The 23,457-nt window shown below is 38.1% G+C and overlaps 1 protein-coding gene across 2 annotated transcripts in view; it reads left to right on the top strand.

Moving 5' to 3' along the window:
• Nucleotides 1-23,457, top strand: part of PTPRB (protein tyrosine phosphatase receptor type B) — a 113,307-nt gene that overhangs the window by 46,876 nt on the left and 42,974 nt on the right. For both annotated transcript variants that reach the window (XM_080811991.1, XM_080811992.1), the window contains exons 8-14: nucleotides 934-1,203; nucleotides 2,988-3,248; nucleotides 7,919-8,185; nucleotides 12,114-12,377; nucleotides 19,695-19,958; nucleotides 20,497-20,760; nucleotides 21,528-21,791. In XM_080811991.1, the coding sequence (XP_080668117.1) occupies nucleotides 934-1,203; nucleotides 2,988-3,248; nucleotides 7,919-8,185; nucleotides 12,114-12,377; nucleotides 19,695-19,958; nucleotides 20,497-20,760; nucleotides 21,528-21,791 (1,854 nt within the window). The remainder of the gene's footprint in view (nucleotides 1-933; nucleotides 1,204-2,987; nucleotides 3,249-7,918; nucleotides 8,186-12,113; nucleotides 12,378-19,694; nucleotides 19,959-20,496; nucleotides 20,761-21,527; nucleotides 21,792-23,457) is intronic.

Here is a 23,457-nt window from a genome sequence, read left to right on the forward strand (position 1 = left end):
AACTTGTCCATAGTCATCTAGCCAGTGAATGGTGGGGTTGGCATTTAAACCAGAGTGTTTAATTCCAGGGTCCATTCTCTGTGCTGTTAGAGATTCCAAGTAAGAGCCATATGGTCAGAAAAACAAGGGAACAAAATTCTTGTTCAGAAGACCAGTAAAGACTTCTTGGAGGAAATGGGTTTTAACTGGACCTAAAAATTGTGAGGCTCTTGGCAAGGGAAGAGGGCAAAGAGGGAAGGGCATGTGAGGTGGAAAGAGTAGTATAAGCAAAGGCACAGAGGAAGAAGGGCCCAGTATATTTACAGGTCTGAAGAACATGCACCTGGAGGCCAGTATGGGAGAGAGTGCAGAAGCAGGGTGGGTGGCTGCAGGGACTAGTCAGAATTAAGACCAGAAGGATATGGGGTCTGATTTTGGAAAGGTACAGATGTCAGACCCAGGACTTGATGTTTTATTCTGTAATTAATGGAGAGAACTTGCATGCTTTTAAGCAAATGAATAATTAGACCAGAGCTACCTTGCAAGAAGATTAATCTTGTCAGTTGATAAAGGAAGGACTCTTTCATGACCACGACATGCAGTGTCTCTACCAAAAGACACCACATCCATCAGTATGAACATCATTAGAGGCAACATCAATATTGTCTCTAGGGCTGGTGTGCAGTCAATAAAACACAGCGGTCATATTTCTAGGTTATTAACAGTGTTATAGAAGATCCATTACTGATATATTACTAAGATGATTTTAGCATATATTTCTTGAGTGTCCGATGTCTCCCAAATGAGGAAAGAATACTCATTTGCAATCCACAAATAGAAATGTTTTGAACTGCAGCTATTAGGTCTCTTATCTACTTTTGCCCATGAAAAGTGAATCAGTATCCTTACTTTTGGTTTTTAGAATCTCCTTTTTGACATCATTTCACCGTTTAGTTCCAGACAAAGTTGGGAACCTGGAGGTAAACAGCAATGGTTCGATAAGGTCCCTAGTAGTGAGCTGGTCGCCCCCTGCTGGAGACTGGGAGCAGTATCGTATCGTGCTCTTCAATGATTCTGTGGTGCTGCTCAACATCACCGTGGGAAAGGAGGAGACACTCTACACCATAGATGATTTGGAGCTCATACCGGGAAGACAGTATGAAGTAGAAGTCACTGTTGAGAGTGGAAATCTGAAGAATTCTAAGCGCTCCCGAGGCAGGACAGGTAAGCAAATACAACGGTGTTAATGACGCTGGAACCTTAACTTGGTCCCTCTCCCAAGCAACCCAGGTAGCTGTCAATGCCTTCCCCCCCGCCACCCCTCCACCATGTTCCCTGAATTTGAGATATTATAGACTTTTAGACTGAATTAGTTTTTCCCACAAAAGAAGATAGTTGACTGTTTTTTGCTAGTGATCAGTGTTAGAAAACAAGTGCTTTGACCTAATGTTGACTAATGAGGGAATTTCATGGTCCAAAGAAAGGTTATTAAAGGGAAGTGGAATATATTTGGATTTAGGGTAGAAGAGAATGAGGATCCCGAGACATGGGTCTTGGTATTCTGACTGTCACCACTATACTGTAACTCCTTGGGGAAGTCACAACCCCTCTGAGACTGTTTGCTCAACTTTCAAATAAGAGAATTGTCCTTCCAAACTCAACATTCCTATGACATGGAATACTCCATACTTGGAGTGAAATTCAAATATCTTCTCTCTTAGTCTTGCCTGATGATAAGGAAATAACTACTTTGATTCAGTGTTCTTCTTAGAAGAATGTCAAAGAAGAAGATCAAGATATCCTTAGCTTGCCAACTGGGTCCTCCAGTCGTATCTTCATTTTCTAAATATTAATATCCCTTAGATAATGATCAAAGGCCTATTTAAGCTTAAACCAAGCTCATTTCAGCATTTTACAGAACAAGTATCTATGTCCTTTCCCATATTTTATCTCATTCACCTCAAATAACTTGAAATACTGTCAAGAAACAGTAGGGGCTCTCAGCAGTTGGCATAATTATCAGGAGAACTTTTTTTAAACTGTACCTCTAGGTGAATAAGGTTAGTTGAAATAGGCTTTGATGTAACAATCTAATTGATTTCAATATATTAAAGAAGGAAGATACAGATTTCAGGACTCAATTAGAACGGAATTACAGAAAATTTCTTTAGTGTAGAAATCAATATAGTTTTACAGACTTTGTTCTTCCTTAATTTTGTTTCCCTATTGTTTTATGGGACTAGTACTTTACTCTTAGCAATGTGTCCTAGAAATTGTAATGAAACCTTTTAGAGAAATGGAAACAATTTCAATTCTTTGGATAATGGGAGCCTTTAATCAGATACTATTCTTGCTTGCCAGCTATGCTATTATTATTTTCCCTTTCATGGATACATCAGTGTCCACATCTCAGAAATGTTCCAGAGAAAGTTGGGAACCCAGAGAAAAAGTCTTTTGTCTTTCCAATCTACCAGGGTAAAAAATACTCCTAATTTCATCGATACAGTCAAATGTGGACCTTTCTCAGTGGTTTTGTGGATAATATGATTGAATTAAGTATTTTCATATCATAGAATTCATATGAAGAAATAAACACTCGAGGTAATATGTGGTCAAAAATAAATGACCCAGGAAAGCATTTTCCAGTGTATTCTTTTGAATCCTCCTTTCTGGATAGGTTATATAAACAAAATTTGGTGTGCCTGGCTGACTCAGTCAGTGAAGCACACAACTCTTGACCTCTTGGCTGTGAGTTCAAGCCCCATGTTGGGTGTGTAGAGATTACTTAAAAATAAAATCTTTTAAAAACACACACACACAATTTTTGAGATTAGCTTCCACCCCCCCCACCCCCCACCCCCCCTACCCCCCGCCGAAAGCTCATACACTTTCAGAAAAGAAATGATGAACTGGAACACTCCTGTGGTTGGAAGAGAACAGCTCTCTAAGAAATTCTTGAGTGTTTCTGAGACAAGTCAATGACGCAGTCTCCATTGCTTTTTCCTTAGTCCCCCTGGCTGTCCTCCAGCTTCGTGTCAAACATGCCAATGAAACCTCTTTGGGCATCATGTGGCAGACCCCTGTGGCAGAATGGGAGAAATACATAATTTCACTAGCTGACAGAGACCTCTTATTCATCCACAAGTCGCTCCCCAAAGATGCCAAAGAATTCACTTTTACTAACCTGGTGCCTGGACGAAAATACGTAGCTACAGTCACCAGTATTAGTGGAGACTTAAAAAATTCATCTTCAACTAAAGGAAGAACAGGTAATATTTTTTTATAAGTTTTAAACTTTAAAAAGTATCCTGACTACTGAATTGTTTAATGTTTGTATTACAAATGTTCACTGAATGCCTATTATGTACTGGTCATTGTTTTATGAATGTTTCCTATTGTATGTTTTCTATTACACTCATTTCAACTCTTGGTAGTTGTTTTGTTTGTTTTTTAATTTGTTTGGTTTTATTTTGAAATGGAAGCAGAGCAGAGAACAACCCTTCCAAGGATACTTTGCTGCAAAAGAAAGCAGAGAAATAGGGCGTGATCTGAAAGAGAAGGTCTGTTTGAAAGGAGGATTTTATTTAAGGATAGAAGAAATAAGTTTTATGATGATAGGAATGCTCTAGAAGAGAAAGAAATGGTGATGATATAAAGAGAGAGGAAGAATGGCTGTACTTATTCTATGAGTAAGCAAGCTGTGGGATCTAGAGCACAAGTAAAGGACTTGGCTTTAGAAAGGAACATGAGTAGTTTAACTTTAGGGTCAGCTGGAAGAAAAAAGAGTATTGGATGAATATACCAGTAAGTAGATGTAGTGGTGGCAATTATTCTTTGACAATGCTCTTCTCTCAGAAATAGGAAGCAAAATCATCATCAAAGACTCCCTTTTTCCAATTTATATACTATCGTTCTGTATTTTATTTCTCTCTCCTTTTTAACCCCACAAAAAATTACCACTTATCTTCTCATCTTTCCTTCCTGTATCTCACAAGTTCCATTTGAGATTACTTTCCTTCATTTTGGAGAAGAGTCTTCAAATTTCTTTCTTTCCTTTTTTTTTTTTTTTTTAAGGATTTTATTTATTTTTTGAGAGAGAGAGAGAGCGAGTGCGCACGAGCAATCATGAGTGGAGGAGGGGCAGAGGGAGACAGAGCCCGATGAGCAGGGGGCCTGATGTGGAGTTTGATCCCAGAACCCCAGGATCATAAGGGTCATAAGCAGACACTTAACCAACTGAGCCACCCAGGCGCCCCCCAAATGTCTTTATTAGAGTTTTTAGGGATGAACTCTTTACACTTTTGTTTTTCTGTGTATGTCTTTATATAGCTTTCAAACTTGAAAGATATGTTCTCTGAGTTACAATTCTATGTTGAAAGTTACTTTCAAAAAAGAGAGAAAGAAAGAAAGTTATTTTCTCTCATTGAAGATATTATTTTCTCACATTGAAGATATTATAGTCTATCCGACATTTATTCTTGCTGTTGAAAAGTCAGACATCAGTCTAATTTCTGTTTCTCTCTGGATAGTCCATTTACTATGACTGCTTTTAAGATTTACTCTTTGCCTTTAGTGTTCTGTTGTTTACAGTGATAACCTAGACATAGGTGCCTCTATCTTGGTTGAGATCATGATGATTTCTGTACTTGTAGATTAGTATCTTTCATCAACCCTGGAAATTCTCAGCCATTAGTTCTTTGACATTACTTCTTGCCTTTTCTCCAGTCCCTTTCTATTCTCCTTCTAGTAGTCTAGAATATATATACATGTGTGTATATATATATATATATATATATATATTCATATTTTCCTTGTATTTGCTCTCTGGGCTATGGTCTGAATAATTTCCTCAGCCCTGTGTTTTAGTTCCCAAATTCTTTCTTTAGCTCTGTCTAATCTTTTTTAAATCCATCCATTGAGTTTTAAATTTTACTTGTTTATTTCTGCACTTTTAAACATTCCTTTTGGCTCTCTTTCCAAATCAGTTTTGTACTCTGTTGCTCTTTAGTCATATTTCCATTATCCTCCTTTATTGCCATTAGCAAATAAACCATTTTTATTTTAACTTCTATATCTGATAACTATAATATCTAAAATCTTCACAAGTTCAATCCTGTTGTCTATTGAGTTTGCTGCCTTTTGCTCATGGTGCTTTACTTCATTAAGTGTTTGTGATTTTTCACTGTAAACTCATATATCTTGGAAACTTACTCTGTAGGAATTCTTTGAGGCCTTGTTTACAGATGGGTTTTAGACAGAATTTTCTTTTCATTTGATTCTTTGAGGTGCACAGGACTGCTATCAACCCAGACCATTTTAATCTAAGCTGTCAACTTGGAGGTTTTCTGATCACCCAGTTTTATGAATTAGGGTTGCAAACTCACTGAAACTGTTCTAGGGTTATGAATTCTCAATGATAATTATTTTTCTCCACACAGTGCCAAGGATGCTGGGGCAATATGAGGAGCAGAGAGGGAATATTTATTTCACTTACACTTAGAATGTAACCTTTCAGGATTCAATGATATGCAGGGTCACCTATGAGGTTCCTTAGTTTGGGAAAGTCCTACACTTTACCTCCAATTTCACAGATCAAAGTTTAAATTTGTATTTGAAAGAAGCCCTTAAGATGAATTATGCTTCAGTGAACTGGTTAGCTATCTTTTTAGTCTCTGAGAATTCCTTACATTCTTGACAACTCACTCATACCTTTACATTTTTATATTTTATCCAACTATGTTATATTTTATATAATATAATATATATATTTTTTATCCAACTATATTATATTTTATCACAACTACACATGTAGTTGTGTTTGTTGGGGGTATGCAGCCCACTATACTGTAAGAATTGGAAGTCCAAGACAGTCTTTGAGTCTTAAGATCATTTTCATCATTCCCGACATTCACATTGCTGGGTCATATAGTAAGTGTATTTTTAACTTTGTAAGAAACTACCAAACTGTTTTCCAGAATGGCTGTAAAATGTTACATTCCCACCAGCAATATATGAGATTAGTTTCTCCATAATCTCAACAGCCCTTGGTATTACAAGTGTTTTGTTTTGTTTTGTTTGGTTTTGTTTAACCATTCTAGTAAGCATGTAGTGGTATCTCATGTAGTTTTAATTTACCTTTCACTAGTTCCTAATAGTTTTGAGCAACTTTTCACATGCTTATTTACCATTCATTTATCCTCTTTAGGGGAGAACATATTTTCAAATATTTGTTCATTTTTTTGGTGGGGTTGTTTGTTTTTATCATTGAATTTTGAGAATTCTTTATATTTCAGATATTAGTCCATTGTCAGAAATGTGTGTTGAAATGCTTTCTCTCAGGCTGTGGCTTGTCCTTTGATTAATTTATTTGTGTATTTTGCAGATCATGGGTTTTTAATTCTGGTGTCCAATTTATCAGTTTTTTTCTTTCACAGACTATGCTTTTGGTGCCATATTGAAGAAATCTTTGCCTTACACGAAGCCACAAAGATTTTCCCCTAAAACTTTTATAATTTTAGGTTTTCAATTGAGGTGCATAATCCATCTTGAGTTCATTTCTATATGTCTGTGAGATTTGGGTTAAAGTTTATTTCTTTGTATATGGACAACTAATAATTCCAGCCCTATTTGTTGAAGAAAACTATTCTTCCTCCACGAAATTGCCCTCACATCTCTGTAAAACATCAATTGACTCTATATGTGTTGGTCTATTTCTGGATTCTGATTTCTGTTCCATCGATCTATGTGTTTATCTTTTTGCCAGTATCAGACTGCCTTCATTATTGTAGCTTTCTAGTAAGTCTTGAGATCAGATGTTGTTACTCCTCCAACTTTGTTCTTCTTTTTCCAAATTATTTCCATATTAATTCCTTTGCTTTCCATGTGAAATTTAGAATGAGAATTGAATTTTCTGATCCCTGTACAGTAGTGTCTTTTTAATGTGTGTATTTGTATCTTAATCCAAAAGTCAACAATTTCTAAGAAGGATTGTGCCAAGGTCCCAATCCTTTTAATTACCATAATTCAGGGAAGAGGCACAAAGAAGATATAACTGATCAAGTGCCAGCTTAAAGATCTATGTAAGAGATTTTTTTAATGGATAGATTAGAAATCACAATAGTTGCTAATTAGGAAAAGGACACAGACTCGCAGTTTAGGCAGATCAGGCTTTGGGCTCCAGATGACTATTTGTTAGCACTCTGATAATAGATAGGCTAAGTTATTTACATCATATGGTCTTTGGTTTCCTCCAAAGAGAAATAACAAAGTCAAATTTATAGACTTTTGAATGAGTATCAAATAATATAATTTCTAAAAACCATTGAGTCCATAACTGGCACATAGTTATCACTCATTTATCCCTACTAGTTGTTATGGTTATCATTATTATTATTATTATTACTATTCTTATAAGATAATATAATGTATACTATTGTAGCATCTTTCTGTATAATAATAATGGTGCTCATGAGAATGTGCCAAAGAATTAACCAGTTTTCTAAACTACAACCTAATCATCAGGTGGAAGGGATTTCCCAATACCACCCCGTAACAACCATCAGCTCAGGTAGGTAATGAGGCTCTCAGTTCTCATGGGATAATGACAGATAAAATCCCATAAAGTAAACAATATTACAAAATAACATTCTTTCATTATTGAAAATGTAAGTTCAAAACTACTTAATAGGTAAGCATCATCTCATCCATGGATCTGAAGCAATTTTGATTTCCCATATAAGCAGCTTCTGTATGGGAGTAGTTTGCCATATGCCACAGGAAATAGAGTTGAGAGTCTATAGCAAAAAAATATAGATATATTTTTAGCATCTTTAAGACTGTCTCTACTTTTGACTCATTTTGCTATACTTCCTTAGGGTGACTAAATGTCATCTGTGTTGTTGTTGTTTTTTCCTTCTTCTCTTTGTCTACTGTGTTCCAGTGCCTGCCCAAGTGACCAGCTTGTATGTGGCCAACCAAGGGACAACCAGCAGCCTGTTTACTAACTGGACCCATGCCCTGGGAGGCATAGAATTCTACCAGGTCTTACTGATCCATGAAAACGTGGTCATCAAAAATGAAAGTGTCTCCAGTGAGACCAACAGATACAGCTTCCACTCCCTCAAATCAGGCAGCCTCTACTCTGTGGTGGTAACAACAGTAAGCGGTGGGATCTCATCCCGACAAGTGGTGGTAGAGGGAAGGACAGGTAAGAAGAGCACATGGAAACTCCAGAGTATATTCTAGGATGTTTTGAAGCACCCTAAAATCAGATCCAGTTTTGACTTTCCTAGAAACCAGGTTTCAATACCAACCATCTATACATGTTGCTCTCCTAGGAATGGAAATTGAGGGTTGAGTGAGAGTAGGTAGAATAAATTCTGAATTTTCTAAAATCTTCTGACTTTCTAGAAGTCAGAACTTCTAGAAAAACCGTTGTGGTAACATAGTAGTCATTTGACTAGGCTTATCCCCTCACTCAGTTGATGATTTCCTTAATGTTTGTGTCCCAGTTAAGATAAACAAGAAGTGAGACTTTTTTTTTTTAAGATTTATTTATTTATTTATTTGACAGACAGAGATCACAAGTAGGCAGAGAGGTAGGCAGAGAGAGAGGAGGAAGCAGGCTCCCTGCTGAGCAGAAAGCCCGATGTGGGGCTCGATCCCAGGACCCTGAGATCATGACCTGAGCCGAAGGCAGAGGCTTTAACCCACTGAGCCACCCAGGCGCCCCAAGAAGTGAGACTTTTTTTAAAAAAGTATATTCCACCCCCTTTCCTATTTTTGTTTCAAGATATAGTAAGGAAATGATCTCCAACTTCTGTGGTCCAAAGTGGAGTTAATAAAATCCCCAAATCACATGTATTTTCAGAAGCAACATTAAACAAGTTAATACCATAACCACCTAAACAATGTTTCCTGACCTTGAAGAGATCACAGTCACAAATGGGTCAAAGAGCTAATTCAACAAACTAGTATACAGTTACCTGTGTCAGACAGGGCTGGCACCAAAGAAGGAAATATAATTTTCTACAGAAGACCAAGAAAGAATATAAATAAACAGTATAAAATTTATGTTCCAGTTTCTTAGAAAGCAAAAAATTAAATGGATTCAGTAGAAGCTTTGATAATTATTAATGAACTCAGAATCAGGTCAGTGAATTTACCTACTTAATTCTATATGATTATAAATTGGATTTCAGGCTTCTCTTGTATTTCTGATGCTCGGATACTGATGCTCAGATTCTATCAGCTGCAGACATCATAGATATGTCCCCTTTTTAAAATCATGAATCTTATCTACTTAATGAACCCAAGGAACATTAACTTCATTAGCTCTCCCAGAAATGCAACTAAGTCATTGAAAAGATATTTCATAGTTTTGGTAGAAATTCACTGAGATGTGCCATTTTTCTCATTCTGTGGCAGCTGACATTATTACCTACATCCTTCTTCCTGATACCTTCCTTCTTTTTCAGTACTTTTGGGCACCAGCCATTGGTGTAGTGTCATTGGGGGTGGGGGGAAAAGCTGAGCTTGGGAATCAGAGGACCTAGATTCTGGCTCTAGCTCTGCCATTAGCTTACATCTTGAAGCCTCCAGCTTCTAATCCATCCCTGATAATACACCGCAATGTATCCCTGTTGGAGTAAGGAAGGAGAAATAACAAGAAAGCTGAGGAGAGGGTTGAGAAGGGCCTTGCACCCATTTCCCAGTGAGTTGCAGTTGTATTAGTCAGATCAGACTGAGTTATTTCCTGCTTATCCAACGGGACAGTGTGGAGATTCCTGATTAGACAGCTCTGAGGTTGGTTCTTTCCCGAGCAGTAAGTCAGGGATCCAGTCTCCTACCATCTGTGGCTCTTCCTTCCTTTAGGTCCTCAGAACTCTGTCCATTTCCCCAGAGACTAGAGGTCATGGGGTGGGGGAAGATGACCAGACCCGAAAGTAGACACATCACTTCCCCCGCCACGTTCCACTGGCAGGAACACAGTTTAGTGGCTACATTTCACTGCTGGGGAGACTGGGAAATGTAGCCTAGCATGTGTCCAAGAGGAAAAGGAAATAGTTTGCTTAACAACTAGTCAGATTCCGCCACACAAGTTAATTCCCAAATTTTAAAATACGTCAAGGGATTTCCAATTTACTATGATATGCTAACATAGTTTGGCTCCCGATACCACTTGAAATGAGTGGGCTTTGTTTTTATGCCTCTATTTTAATTGTAGCAGAGGTATCGGTATTTGACCCACAGTATATAGAAGTATAAGTATACAAAAACAAGACAGTTCTTTGAAGAATGATCATAAGATTTTGAGGAGAGGGCAAAATATGAGTAAATATAAGCATGAGTTATTTTACTCAAACACATTAAGAGTGCAGACATTATCATGAGAAAAGGGGGAAATGGGATACTACTGTAGAAACACAGTAATTAGAGATTTTGAAACATGCCTAGGTTAGTAAATTTTGTATGTGGTTGATTGTAAAATATTCAACGGCTAAAGCCTTGATAATCATGGCCATCTACTCAAACTGCTGAAATGTTGGTCAGTCCCGAAATAATTGAAAGGTTTTGAAAGGCTTTCTTACTCACTTCAATTTCCACAGAGTTGAAACATAAATAAACCCTCCCAGTCTAGAGAAGGTGACAAAATATTTAAAGTTAAAGATACCAGATATGCTTAACAAATCTAGTTCCAACCTGGGAAAATGCTGGTTCTAAAGGAAGAACAAATTTTCTATCTGTTTTCTTGTAACCACGAATTTGTATTTTTGACAAAACATTTGATAATTGTATCTTTTCTAATAAAATGTTAGTAGTTGCAAATATTTCTAGCAGTTTTGAAAAACAAACATAATTCTACTGAGAGCAACCAAGGGATGTCCAGATTGTTAAATAAAGGGAAGGTAAGGAGGAAGGGAGGGAGAGAGGAAGACATCAATATAGAACTATTATGGCTAAAAGATTCAATTTTATGTCTAGGAAATGTTCATATACATGGAACAGCATTTGCAGAGCTGCTCAGTATGGTGCTATTTATAATTTTTGGTGATGGACAAGTGCCTGTAAGTGTAAAGAAGACTTTGAGCCTTAAATCACAAAATCAGAGAGTATTAGATTAGAAGGACTCTCAGAGGTCATCTAGCTGGATCCTGTCCATTGTACGTGAGGTAGGGATATTGATGATTATATGAAAATATTTAGCTGTAGCAGTGAACCAGTGAGGAAAACAGTAGTGTATTCACATACCCTAAAGGATTTTATTCCGATATTTATTGCTAGCAATACTACCTACTGTACACTTATTTCTGATGCATATATAACTACTACTCAATACCACAATGATTAATTTGCATACTGCATCTAGCCAAGAAGCTCCTTGAAGGCATCCACATATTTTCCATTTTTGTATCTGTGGCAAATGGTATGTTCTCCATAAATGTTTGTGGCACTAAACCCCAATTAAAATAAGCAAACGATGGTGGCCACTATCCCGGCAATAGTTCCTTCTGCCCATTGTTGGGTCAATCTCCAGATTTGTTGTTTTCAAGACAGGCTTTTAGGTTTATTTCTTGCCACTAGAGGGCAGGAAATGCTTTATAAAGGGCAGATGCAACGCCTCTCCTGTTAGTTAGTAGACTCCCCAGGAATAAATAACTTAATCACAAGAAGAGCAAAGCTATCCCAAAGTCTAAGCTCTTTAGAAATGTATGGTGTTCGTCATCTTTCCCTTCGAACATCTTTGCTTATTGATGAGTTTGGTTTGAGCTGATTCATTTGGATTGTTAGGTTTGTTCCTTTTCCTGCCGAGGGAACCTCCTGACACATTCACATAAATATGCCTCCACTTAAAATACTTTGCAAACAGCAAGACCATAAAAATGCAGTAGTGGCATCCCTGTATTTATGAGGCACCCAAAAGACCTTCTTGCATTTTTATTTGGGTTAGCCTTGCTGATCGCAAAACACCCAGCTTCCAGAAGCTAAGGTGAAATCCTCACGTGTCTTTGACCTCTTAGGTAATCAGACGAGATCTCCTGAGTCCACACTGTTTTTGCTGACCGCGGTCGATGACTCCAGACTTTTGACTGTGCTTTCTTTTTTTTAATGTTCTCCCCCTTTTTAAATCTCAGTCCCTTCCAGTGTGAGTGGAGTGACGGTGAACAATTCTGGTCGCAATGACTACCTGAGCATTTCCTGGCTGCCGGCTCCAGGAGATGTGGATAACTATGTGGTGACGCTCTCTCATGGCAGCAGGGTCGTTCAGTCCCTCGTTATTGCCAAGTCTGTCAGCGAATGTTCCTTCAGCTCCCTTACTCCGGGCCGCCTCTACAATGTGACCATAACTACAAGGAGCGGCAAGTATGAAAACCATTCCTTCAGCCAGGAGCGAACAGGTAAGACTCTCAGGAGAGCCAGGCTCTGTAAGAAGGTGCTAGGTAGGGGCACTTGGGTGGCTCCATCGTTTAAGCCTCTGCCTTTGGCTCAGGTCATGATCTCAGGGTCCTGGGCTCCTTGCTTGGAGGGGAGCCTTCTTTTCCCTCTCTGTCTGCCCCTCCCCCTGCTTGTGTGCTCGCTCTCTCTCTCAAATAAATCAGTAAAATCTTACAAAAAAAAAAAAAGAAAGAAAGAAAGAAAGAAAGAAAAAGGAAGTGGCTCTCTATATGGCTCAAGGCAACAGATCTGCAACAATTCTGTAATGATAGGATTAAAGGCTTTTGAGATCACAGAATTGTGACAGTCTTCAAATTTTGACCCTAGAAACTCCCTATGTGAGCACATGTTTCCTTTAAGGTGAGATGAACACTACTTTCATGGCTAGAATTCATATTATATTCAAATATTGTAACAAGTGTTTGCTGTTTGGGGAGTACTTTTTGGTTGCTAGACACTGACTTTATGTATATTAACTAACTTAATTCTTGCAATTTCCTTATGGAGATCATTGTCATTATTCCCACTTGCAGATCAAGAAATCAAGGTTCAGGGAGGCTAGAAAATAAGTTGCTCAACTGTTTAACTTGTTAAATGAGCCAGTGCGTTTCTGTATTTAAACCCAGTTCTGAATGGCTCCGTAACCTATGAAGTTCTCTGCCCTAAAATCCTTCCTGAAATGTCTATTTGGTCAAAGTTCACTATCCATTCTTTTTCACACAAGGTGAAAAAACATGAACATTTTTTGTTCTGGGACCAGGAGCAAAATCCTAGCAAAGGCAATGAATGTCAGGTCTTCGATGTTCTGGAAAGAACTCAATTTAGATGGCTACCATTTTCCCAATGTACTTATGCTTTTGGGGTTTACAGCTGAGATTTCCGCTGAAGGTCGACATTAATATTTTGTCAAGCCTCTCCTGCCGAGCTATGGGTTGATATTTGCATTTAAAAATGTCAGGGTTTCTTTGACAAGGGAGTCAAGACTATGCAACGTAGAAAGGACAGTCTTTTCAATAAATGTACTGAGATAATTGGATGTGCACATGTAAAAGAATTAAACTGGATCTCTCTCTTACACCATTCACAAAAATTAATTCAAAATGAATTAAGTTCATTTGTTTGTGAAATGAATTAAAGTTAATGTAAGACCTGAAAATATGAAATTCCTAGAAGAAAATATAGGGTCTTGGTGGTGATTTTTTGGATATGACATATAAAGCATAAGCAAAAAAAATCAAAGGCAAGCAACTGGGACTACATCAAAACAAAAAGATTCCGCGCAGCAAAAGAAACCATCGGCAAAGTGAAGAAACAACCTATGGAATGGGAAAAATATTTGCAAACCATACACCTGATAATGGGTTAATACCCAAAGTTGTGGTTAATATCTAAAATACAAAGAACTCATACAATTCAATAGCAAAAAAGTAAATAACCCTACTAAAAATGGGTAAAGGACCTGTATAGTCATTTCTCTAAAGAAGATATACGTGGGGTGCCTGGGTGGCTCAGTGAGTTAAGCCTCTGCCTTCAGCTCAGATCATGATCTCAGGGTCCTGGGATCGAGCCCCACATCAGGCTCTCTGCTCAGCAGGGATCCTGCTTCCCCCTCTCTCTCAGCCTGCCTCTCTGCCTACTTGTGATCTCTCTCTCTGTCAAATAAATAGATGAAACCTTAAAAAAAAAACAAAAGAAGATATACAAAAGGCCAACAAGCAGTTGAAAAGATGTTCAACATCACTAGTCATTAGGAAAATGCAAATTAAAACCACAATGTGATATTTCCTTTTGGCTGTTAGAATGGCCATCATCAAAAGACAAGAGGTAATGAATGCTGGCATTGACATGGAGAAAAGGCAACCCTTGTGCACCGTTGGGGGTGTAAACTGGTATAGCTACTATGGAAAACAGTATGGAAGATCCTCAAAAAATTAAAAACTACCCCATGATCCAAACATTCTACTGCTGGGATTATATCCAAAGGAAACAAAAGCACTAGCTCAAAAATATATCTGCACCCTTGTGTTCATAGCAGCATTATTTACAATAGCCAAGACATGGAAACAATCTGAGTGTTCCATCATGGATTAATGGATAAAGAAGAATGGATAAAGAAGTGGTATATCGGGGTGCCTGGGTGGCTCAGTGGGTTAAAGCCTCTGTCTTCAGCTCAGGTCATGATCCCAGGGTCCTGGGATCGAGCCCTGCATCGGGCTCTCTGCTTCACAGGGAGCCTGCTTCCTCCTTTCTCTCTCTCTGCCTGCCTCTCTGCCTACTTGTGATCTCTGTCTGTCAAATAAATAAATAAAATCTTTAAAAAAAAAGAAGTGGTATATCTATGCAATGGAATAGTATTCAGCCATAAAAATTAGGAAATCCTACCCTTTGCTCCAACCTGCATGGATCTTAAAGGTATTATACTAAGTGAAATAAGTCAAAAAGACAAATACTCAATGACCTGACTTGTATGTAGAATCTAAAACTAAAGCAAAGGCAAACTCATAGAAAAAGGCAGAGGCAGACAGCAGGGGAAGGAAGAACTGGAGGAAGATGGTCAACAGGTACAAAGTTCCAGTTATAAGATAAATAAGTGCTAGTGATGTAATGTGCCCCATGATGACAATATATAAGAAAGTTCTTAAGAGGTTAAATCATAAGAGTTATCATCATATTAAGAACATTTTCCTCCTTTTTTCTTTTCTTCACTCTTTTCTCTTTATTATGTCTGTATGAATGAATGGATGTTGGCTGAACCAAGTGTGGCAATCATTTCATAATATATATAAATGAAACCATCATGCTATATGCCTTAAATTTATACAGTGATATAAGGCAAATTACTTCTCAATAGAACTAGAAAAAATAATAACAAAAAAGAAATTAAAAGAAATACTATAAAGAATGAATTTGTCAAATTTCCAAAACCAAAGTGTATTCACACTCACCTAAACTGAAAATTTCAAAATCACTTTTGACACATGTTATCCTTTGCTAGGATCTGCTCATTGACCTCCCATAAAATTTTTCACTGATATGTCTTTATTTTGCTTTTCTTGCCAATAACCAGGACAGAGGTTCTTATTACTTAAATTTATAATGGGTCTGCTATCTTTCTGCTCTATCCACTTAATTCCATCATGCTTAGTATTCACAGCTGTGTCATGTGTCCCTCTAAGTTCCCATTCATGTTTTTCTAGGAGACATTTACTATTCATTGCAGTCATCTGCATCTCTCCCTCTGCGATTGCCTTGATGTCAGGAATCAAATCCTTTTTGTGTTTCTCTCTATACCTAGCCCATATAAGCACCCATGATTTTATTGTTGCTGAACGCAAGAATTAGCCAATCATCTTCTGGACTCAAAGACCTTAGAAAAATCTTAAACTATGTTATTTTTTCCAGAGGATCAAGGCAATTGACATCATCCTATTACCTAGCACAGGGTCTGGAATCCAATAAGCACTCAATAAATATTCACTGAATTAATAATCAGAAATCACTTAAATCAGCAGTTTTTAGCTAGTGCTCTACGGATAGATGTTAAGAATGTCATAACCCCCAAAACTGTCCATGAAGTTGTTGCAGATAAGAAAGGTACGTGTGTTTCTTTGTGGAGTGAGTGGGTAGCTCTTATCAGATTCTCAAAGTTCTATGACCTCAGAAAGTTTAAGAACCACTGATTTACATTGCTACAGCATGCTAACATTGAAAGTGTCCATGGATTGATCTAATCCCATCTCATTTGTAGATCAAGTCCCAAAGAGAAACTTAGCTCTTCCAAGCCCACATGGCTGACCAGTAATCAACCTCACCTAGTTCCAGTACTATTTCCATTACATCATGCTACTTCTGAAAGCACTGGTCAGCGATATAAAAAGCTATTCCCTACCCTCAAATGATTTAAGATCTAATTATACTGATAATCATAATAATGCCTGAGATCTGAAAAGTAGATTTCCATTTATGAAGCAGCCTTACATCAGTGTCTTATGTTGATCAACTTGGAACCTAAAAATCACCAGAATCAAAGGATATGTCATCCTACTAACCCCTTGCTTCCCCTCCACGTCAACTCATGAATGTTTCCTATCTATCTGACCTTCATACTGTAAGCCTTTTGTCAAGATAGTTTTTAAATGGAAGAAAAATGATCCTCTATTCAAAGCACCTTCTTGACTCTTTACCAGCATGAACTTGGATTTGACGCATGACTAATCAAGACAATCCATTGCCCCCGATATCAGTTTAACTATAGAGTTGTGTCTGAGATGCTGTCTTGTTGATTTTAGCTGATTGTGTCAAAGCCCTTTTCCCTTTCTAATGCTTTTGTTCGACGTTTTGGGTGAAAATATCAATATTTCTAATTCTGTATCACATCATCTCATCATGCAGCAAGGCAGGTCTCACAAATTACCTCCAATTCGACCTGGAGAGCCCCTTATTGACTTAGCATGGTATGTAGTCTGGTTTTTCTTCCTGTAATAGTTGCTTTGTTTTCAATAAATTGCGTGGGTCATTGACTTTTCTTACTCAGCCCATGCATAAAAACTTCAGAATTTCTTTTCCTTTATTCTGTGTTGAATAAATTCTAGCTACATTGTAATTGGTTCCAGTGAATATCTCGAAGAAAGCATACCTGTCCTGGCTCCATTTCTGCAGGGAGATATATTCTAATACAAAGAGTAACCAGTACCTGTATGCCAACAAGAGATAATAAAATACAACTTGCAGATGTGAGAAGTATCATGGGAAATATACCTTAGATACCAAAATATTGAAATTTCTGGGTTATTTCATGCTTTGAAGGAAAGTAGAAGAGAAGTTTAGATACAGGCTTTGTCCAATTGATTGATCAATTGATAGATTGAGAGAAAAAACACAGGCACACATTATTTGTTTGTATATTTATTGGGGGAACCTCAGGTGAGCAAAATTGGATTAATCATAATTCTTGGTTCAAGAAACCATGTTTTGTCACTTTTATTTATTTTTTAGGCTTCCAATTCAATTTAGGCACTTAATTATTTTAATAATTTAATAGGCACATGAGAAACCACTACCCAAAATAACAGCTATGTATAGAAGAATGAAACTCGACTATTCTCTCACACCATGCCCAAAGATAAACTCAAAATGGATGAAAGACCTCAGTATGAGGCAGGAATCTATCAGAATCCTAGAGGAGAACATAGGTAGTAACCTCTTCGATATTGGCCACAGCATCTTTCAAAACATGTCTCCAAAGGCAAAGGAAACAAAAGCAAAAATAAACTTTTGGGACTTCATCAATATCAAAAGCTTCTGCACAGCAAAGGAAACAGTCAATATAACACAGAGGCAACCTGAAGAATGGGAGAGGATATTCAAAAATGACACTACAGACAAAGGGCTGATATCCAAGATCTACAAAGAACTCCTCAAACTCAACACACATGAAACACAAAATCATGTCAAAAAATGGGCAGAAGACATGAACAGACACTTCTCCAAAGAAGACATACAAATGGCTAACAGACACATGAAAAAATGTCCATCATCATTAGCCATCAGGGAGATTCAAATCAAAACCACATTGAGATACTACCTTACACCAGTTAAAATGGCCAAAATTAACAGGACAGGAAACAATGTGTGTTGGAGAGGATGTGGAGAAAGGGGAACCCTCTTACACTGTTGGTGGGAATGCAAGTTGGTGCAGCCATTTTGAAAACAGTGTAGAAATTCCTCAAAAAATTAAAAATAGAGCTACCCTGTGACTCTGCAATTGCACTACTGGGTATTTACCCCAAAGATATAGATGTAGTGAAAAGAAAGGCCATCTGTACCCTTATGTTCATAGCAGCAAGGGCCACAATTGCCTAACTGTGGAAAGAGCCCAGATGCCCTTCAACAGATGAATGCATAAAAAAGATGTGGTCCATATATACAATGGAATACTACACAGCCATCAGAAAGGATGAATACCCAACTTTTGTATCAACCTGGACAGGGCTGGAGGAGATTATGCTGAGTGAAAGAAGTCAAGCAGAGAGAATCAATTATCATATGGTTTCACTTACTTGTCGAGCATAAGGAATAACATGGAGGACATTAGGAGAAGGAAAGGAAAAGTGAATTGAGGGAAATCAGAGGGGGAGATGAAGCATGAGAGACTGTGGACTCTGAGAAACAAACTGAGGGTTTTGGAGGGGAGGGGGCTTGGAGGATGAGTGAGCCTGGTTGTGGGTATTATGGACGGCACGTATTGCATGGAGCAATGGGTGTGGTGCATAAACAGTGAATCTTGGAACACTGAAAAAAATAAAATAAAATTAAGATGTTAAAAAAAAAAAAAGCTAGAACCTTGACAGTAATCTGTATCAAATCATGCAGTTCCCACCCCACTGATTCATCCCAAGGTAGCCATCATCTTGACTCCGAGTTTCATCTCTCTTCTTGCCTTTCATCTTGCATAGTTTTAGTATTTATATCGTCCTAAAATTACTGGTTTAAAAAAATTTAGTTGTTCTAACATTATTTTTAAAAAGGTTATTTTATGCAGTATGTGCTCTCTTAAGACTTTGTTTTTCATTTAATGTTATATTGATAAGATTCACTTATATTTTGTGTTTTGATGTTAAAGGCAAAAATCCATATCTTTGCATTTTGAGTTAAAAAGAAATTATGACTGCTGTATAATCTCACTGTGTATATATGGCCCATTCATCTTCTCTCCCATGGCTGGGCATCCTGTCTCATACTGGGTCTTGTCCGGTTTTTAAATTTTGCCGACCATATGGTTATAAAATGGTATTTTGCCATGGTCTTGACTTGCATTTCCTTGATCACCAATGATGTTAGGCATCTCTTCATGAATTAACTACGTGTTTCCTCTTCTTCCAATTTTCTTTTGGATTGTTTATACTCTTCTTGGTAACTTTTTATCATGTCTTGAGTCACTAAGGTATGTTGGAATTAATATCATCACCATCAATTCACATTAATCATCAGTTATCATATTTAACTTCCATCTTGTACGTGACATTTTGCGTGTATGCAAAAAACAAGATTAGAATTCATTTCTTGGGCTCTGTTAAAAGATCCGTTTAATCACTCCAAGTAGTGTAACAATCTTTCCCCTCTGGAAAGGTGTGATCTAAAAGTCTAAAACTTTTCTTTTAAATGCCCACAGAAAAAATCTACTCACTTACCTTCACTGTCCCAGGTTGTCATCTGTGATCAATTACTCCCTTAGACACACTACATCTTCAGCTGTTCTCTGTTCTTTTTTTTTTTTTCAGTGCCCGACAAGGTCCAGGGAGTCAGTATTAGTAACTCAGCCAGGAGTGACTATTTAAAGGTATCCTGGGTGCATGCTACTGGAGACTTTGATCACTATGAAGTCACCATTAAAAACAAAAACAACTTCGTTCAAACCAAAAGAATCCCCAAGAGTGAAAACGAATGTGTGTTTGTTAAGTTAGTCCCTGGACGGTTGTACAGCGTCACTGTTAGTACAAGAAGTGGACAATATGAAGCCAGTGAACAAGGGAATGGAAGAACAAGTAAGTGGAAAGCTTGTAAAATCTGATGGTTGGTTGGGACTTGAAGGTCATCGAGTAAATAAAATATCTGAACCTTGAATTCTCTCTGCTTCCTAACCAGTAAATTGCATTCCCACTCTCACTTGGAGCTAATATCATTCAGCCAAGCCATGGCCTATAATTGCAGAATATTTATTGGTAGATAAAAGCAAGCACAGTCGGGAAGCAAGAAGGCCAATTGTCCCATTTTTCTTCCCGGTCCTCCTGCACTGTGGCATTTAAAGTTCTAGACATCTTGTTTTATCTTATGATTGAGGTCATAATTCATTTTATAATTATATCCTACCAACACTTGGCATAGAAGATTTATGTCAGGAAAAAATTACAATTTTAATAGTTGCTTCCAATTTTTCTCATTTAATTATGCATGAAGTAGTTCAAGTGGTTTATTTGGGGAAGAGAGATGTTTGCCAGTTCCTTGAATGTGATTCATAAATTACTGTGTAGGTAAACTTTGATCAGTTACTTTCCTGAAGTGTCTTGCCATATTCCTCCCTAGTCCCAGAGCCCGTTAGGGATCTAACGCTGCGGAATAGGAGCACTGAGGACCTTCTGGTGACTTGGTCACGAGCCGATGGGGATGTCGACCAATATGAGATCCAGCTGCTATTCAATGATATGAAAGTATTTCCTCCTTTTCACCTCATAAATACCGCAACTGAATATCGATTCACCTCCCTGACACCAGGGCGCCAGTATAAAATTCTTGTCTTGACTGTCAGTGGAGAAGTACAGCAGTCAGCCTTCATTGAGGGCTTCACAGGTAACTTGAAATGCGGCTCTTGAACTTGAGTAGATGTGCTGGTGAATTTAGCATGTTGGGTAGCCAGGCGTTTGGGTTGAGGATTTCAGGGTAAAAGGGAGGGCAAGAAGTGAGGTTATCTTGATGGTGACCATGATGTTGTCCAAGCTGGATTAACAAAAGTAAAGTACTATGTAGGGTAAGAGAAAAAAAGCTTTCAGACAAATAGCTTTGGACTAATGTGACTAGCTGGTGCTTGTGAGGATCACAGATCAAAAAAAAATAACTCTGTTGGTTGGGTTTCCTTTGGAACTCCGTTAGGAGTGTTTTTATGACTGTTAACATTTATTGACAGTTTACCATGAACCAAACCCACAGCAAAGGGCTTTACATGGACATTTTGTTCAATCCTCACGACTCTGTGGGCTGGTCACTATTACCATAACTGCCATTTTTCTGATGAAGAAACTGAAACTGACAGAGAGTAAGTAATTTGCCTGTAGTCCCCCAGCTAGTAAATGAGTAAACCAAGACTTGGACCAAGGCAATCTAACTAGCCCCTCGCTCTACTACCGGCATCCTTCATTGCCACTTGCTGGCTTCAATGTCCCTCTAAATTTCCCCCGTCAGATTCAGTTCAGGGAGAAAAGTCCGAAAAAAATGGTATCAATATATGAAAGTGTATTCTTTTCGTACATGCCAAAATATAAGAAGCGTGACAATTTTGGTTGAAAATTTCCATAGTTCATTCTCTAAGTGATGACTTTTAAATCTATTTTCCTTTTTAGTTCCAAGCGCTGTCAGAAATATTCATGTCTCTCCCAATGGGGCGACAGATAGCCTGAGAGTCAACTGGACTCCTGGTGGGGGGGACGTCGATTCCTACACAGTGTCAGCGTTCAGGCAGAATCAAAAGGTTGAGTCTCAGACAGTCTCCAAACATGTGTCGGAGCACACATTCCACAGGCTGGAGGCTGGGGAACAGTACCAGATTGTGATCGCCTCAGTCAGCGGCTCCCTGAAGAACCAGGCAGACGCAGTGGGTCGGACAGGTAAGTGCCCACCTGGAGAAGAGCCAAACTGTTCTCCACGACAGGACAGCAGATGGACTGACTTAGCTATTCCCAAGTATTTTCAATGTAGTTTCAAGAGCCCTTTTGATAGTTTCTTTTTGCAATTTTCTTTCGTAATAGAGATCTTCAGAACAAATGAAAGGTCCTGAAGGGCCATATCATTTGAATAAATTTTCATACTTGCTAAATGATGTAAAAACTTTAGTTTTAATACACAGACTTCTGTAACTATTTACATTAACTCTTTACATGTAAATAGTTACTCTTTTCTGTAAAATTTACCCTTCTCAATTTTTTAAAAAAAATGAACACCTATGCCATTTATTTCATTTGTTACAAGAATAAGTAACAAATGAAGGAATAATGTGCCTCTTTATATTAATATTACCAATAATATATTACTTTAAAAACACGAATAAGCTAAAAGCACCTTCTAACTGCCAGCCATTTAAAAATTATCTCTAGTCACATTAGAAGATAGAGATCATTATTTCCATCTTATAGATAAGGAAAGTAAGGCCCAGAATGCGTATAAAACATTATCAAGGATGCACGTAATAAGATCAAGAGCTATAACTCAAATCTAGGTTTGTCTGGCTCCAAACCTTTTGCCTTCTCTGCTGTGGTAGAATACTTATCAGATGCCTTCCGTTCCCATAACCACTCATTTAGCTGTGGGCCTGGGCTTCTGTCCTGTCCCCTCCTGTGTATCTATTTCATATATGTATCTCTCCAACCATACGCCAAGCACTATGCTAGAAAATGGAAATTTAGTGGCAAAATGGAGCCCCCAATCTCAAGAAGCTTATAGTCTGTTTAAAGAGACAGGGAAATAAAAAGACAATTACAACATGATAACTTCTAAAATAAAAGTAATAATGGGGTGTGTTAGGAGCAAACATGAAGAGCCACGGAAGGGTTCCAGGGAAAAGTAGCATTTAAATAGACACTAAGAAGTCATCCTGGTGACATGGGTGTTGACTTGGCTCCAGCAGAAAGAACAAAGGCCTGAAGGTGAGAGAAAGCACGGCACACTGAGGACCTACACACTGTGTGGTGTGCTAGAGTAAAGATGAGCCATATGGCCAAGGAAGTAGATGGACCAAATCATGAAGGGCCTCGTATGCCTTGTTAAGGTGTTTACAATTACGGAGAGCCGTTGAAGGGCCATCTGTATGGGGCTGCCATGAGAATATGCAGCTACAGTGTGGGAGGTGAGGAAGGAAGGGCACTGGTCTATAATGTAGTGAGGGATGATATAGTCCTAGGGGAGTGGTAGTGGACAGAGAAGGGAGAGAAGTGGATAGATCAAAGAGATAGAAGTTGTAGGACATAGAAATTACAAGACCCATGTTTGATTATGTGTAGTATAGGAGGGACAACCCACGTTTCTGACTTGCACCAAGAGGAACAAAGGACAATAAGGAGGTTTGAGGAGGGAGCTGAGGAGTCCAATTTGGGCCTCTTAGGAACTGGATGGAACATGCAGGGAGAGATGTCATTTGTAAAAATAGAAGAGAGATCTGAACTGCAAGTTTAAATTTGGGAGTCGTCACCATATGGGTAACAATTCAAACCATGGGAGTGAATGAGATCTCCTAAGATTATGTAGAATGAGAAAAAAATATGAGCCTAAGACAGAAAA

The sequence above is a fragment of the Martes martes genome, assembly GCF_963455335.1.
Source record: "Martes martes genome assembly, chromosome: 8".
Lineage (NCBI taxonomy): Eukaryota > Metazoa > Chordata > Mammalia > Carnivora > Mustelidae > Martes > Martes martes.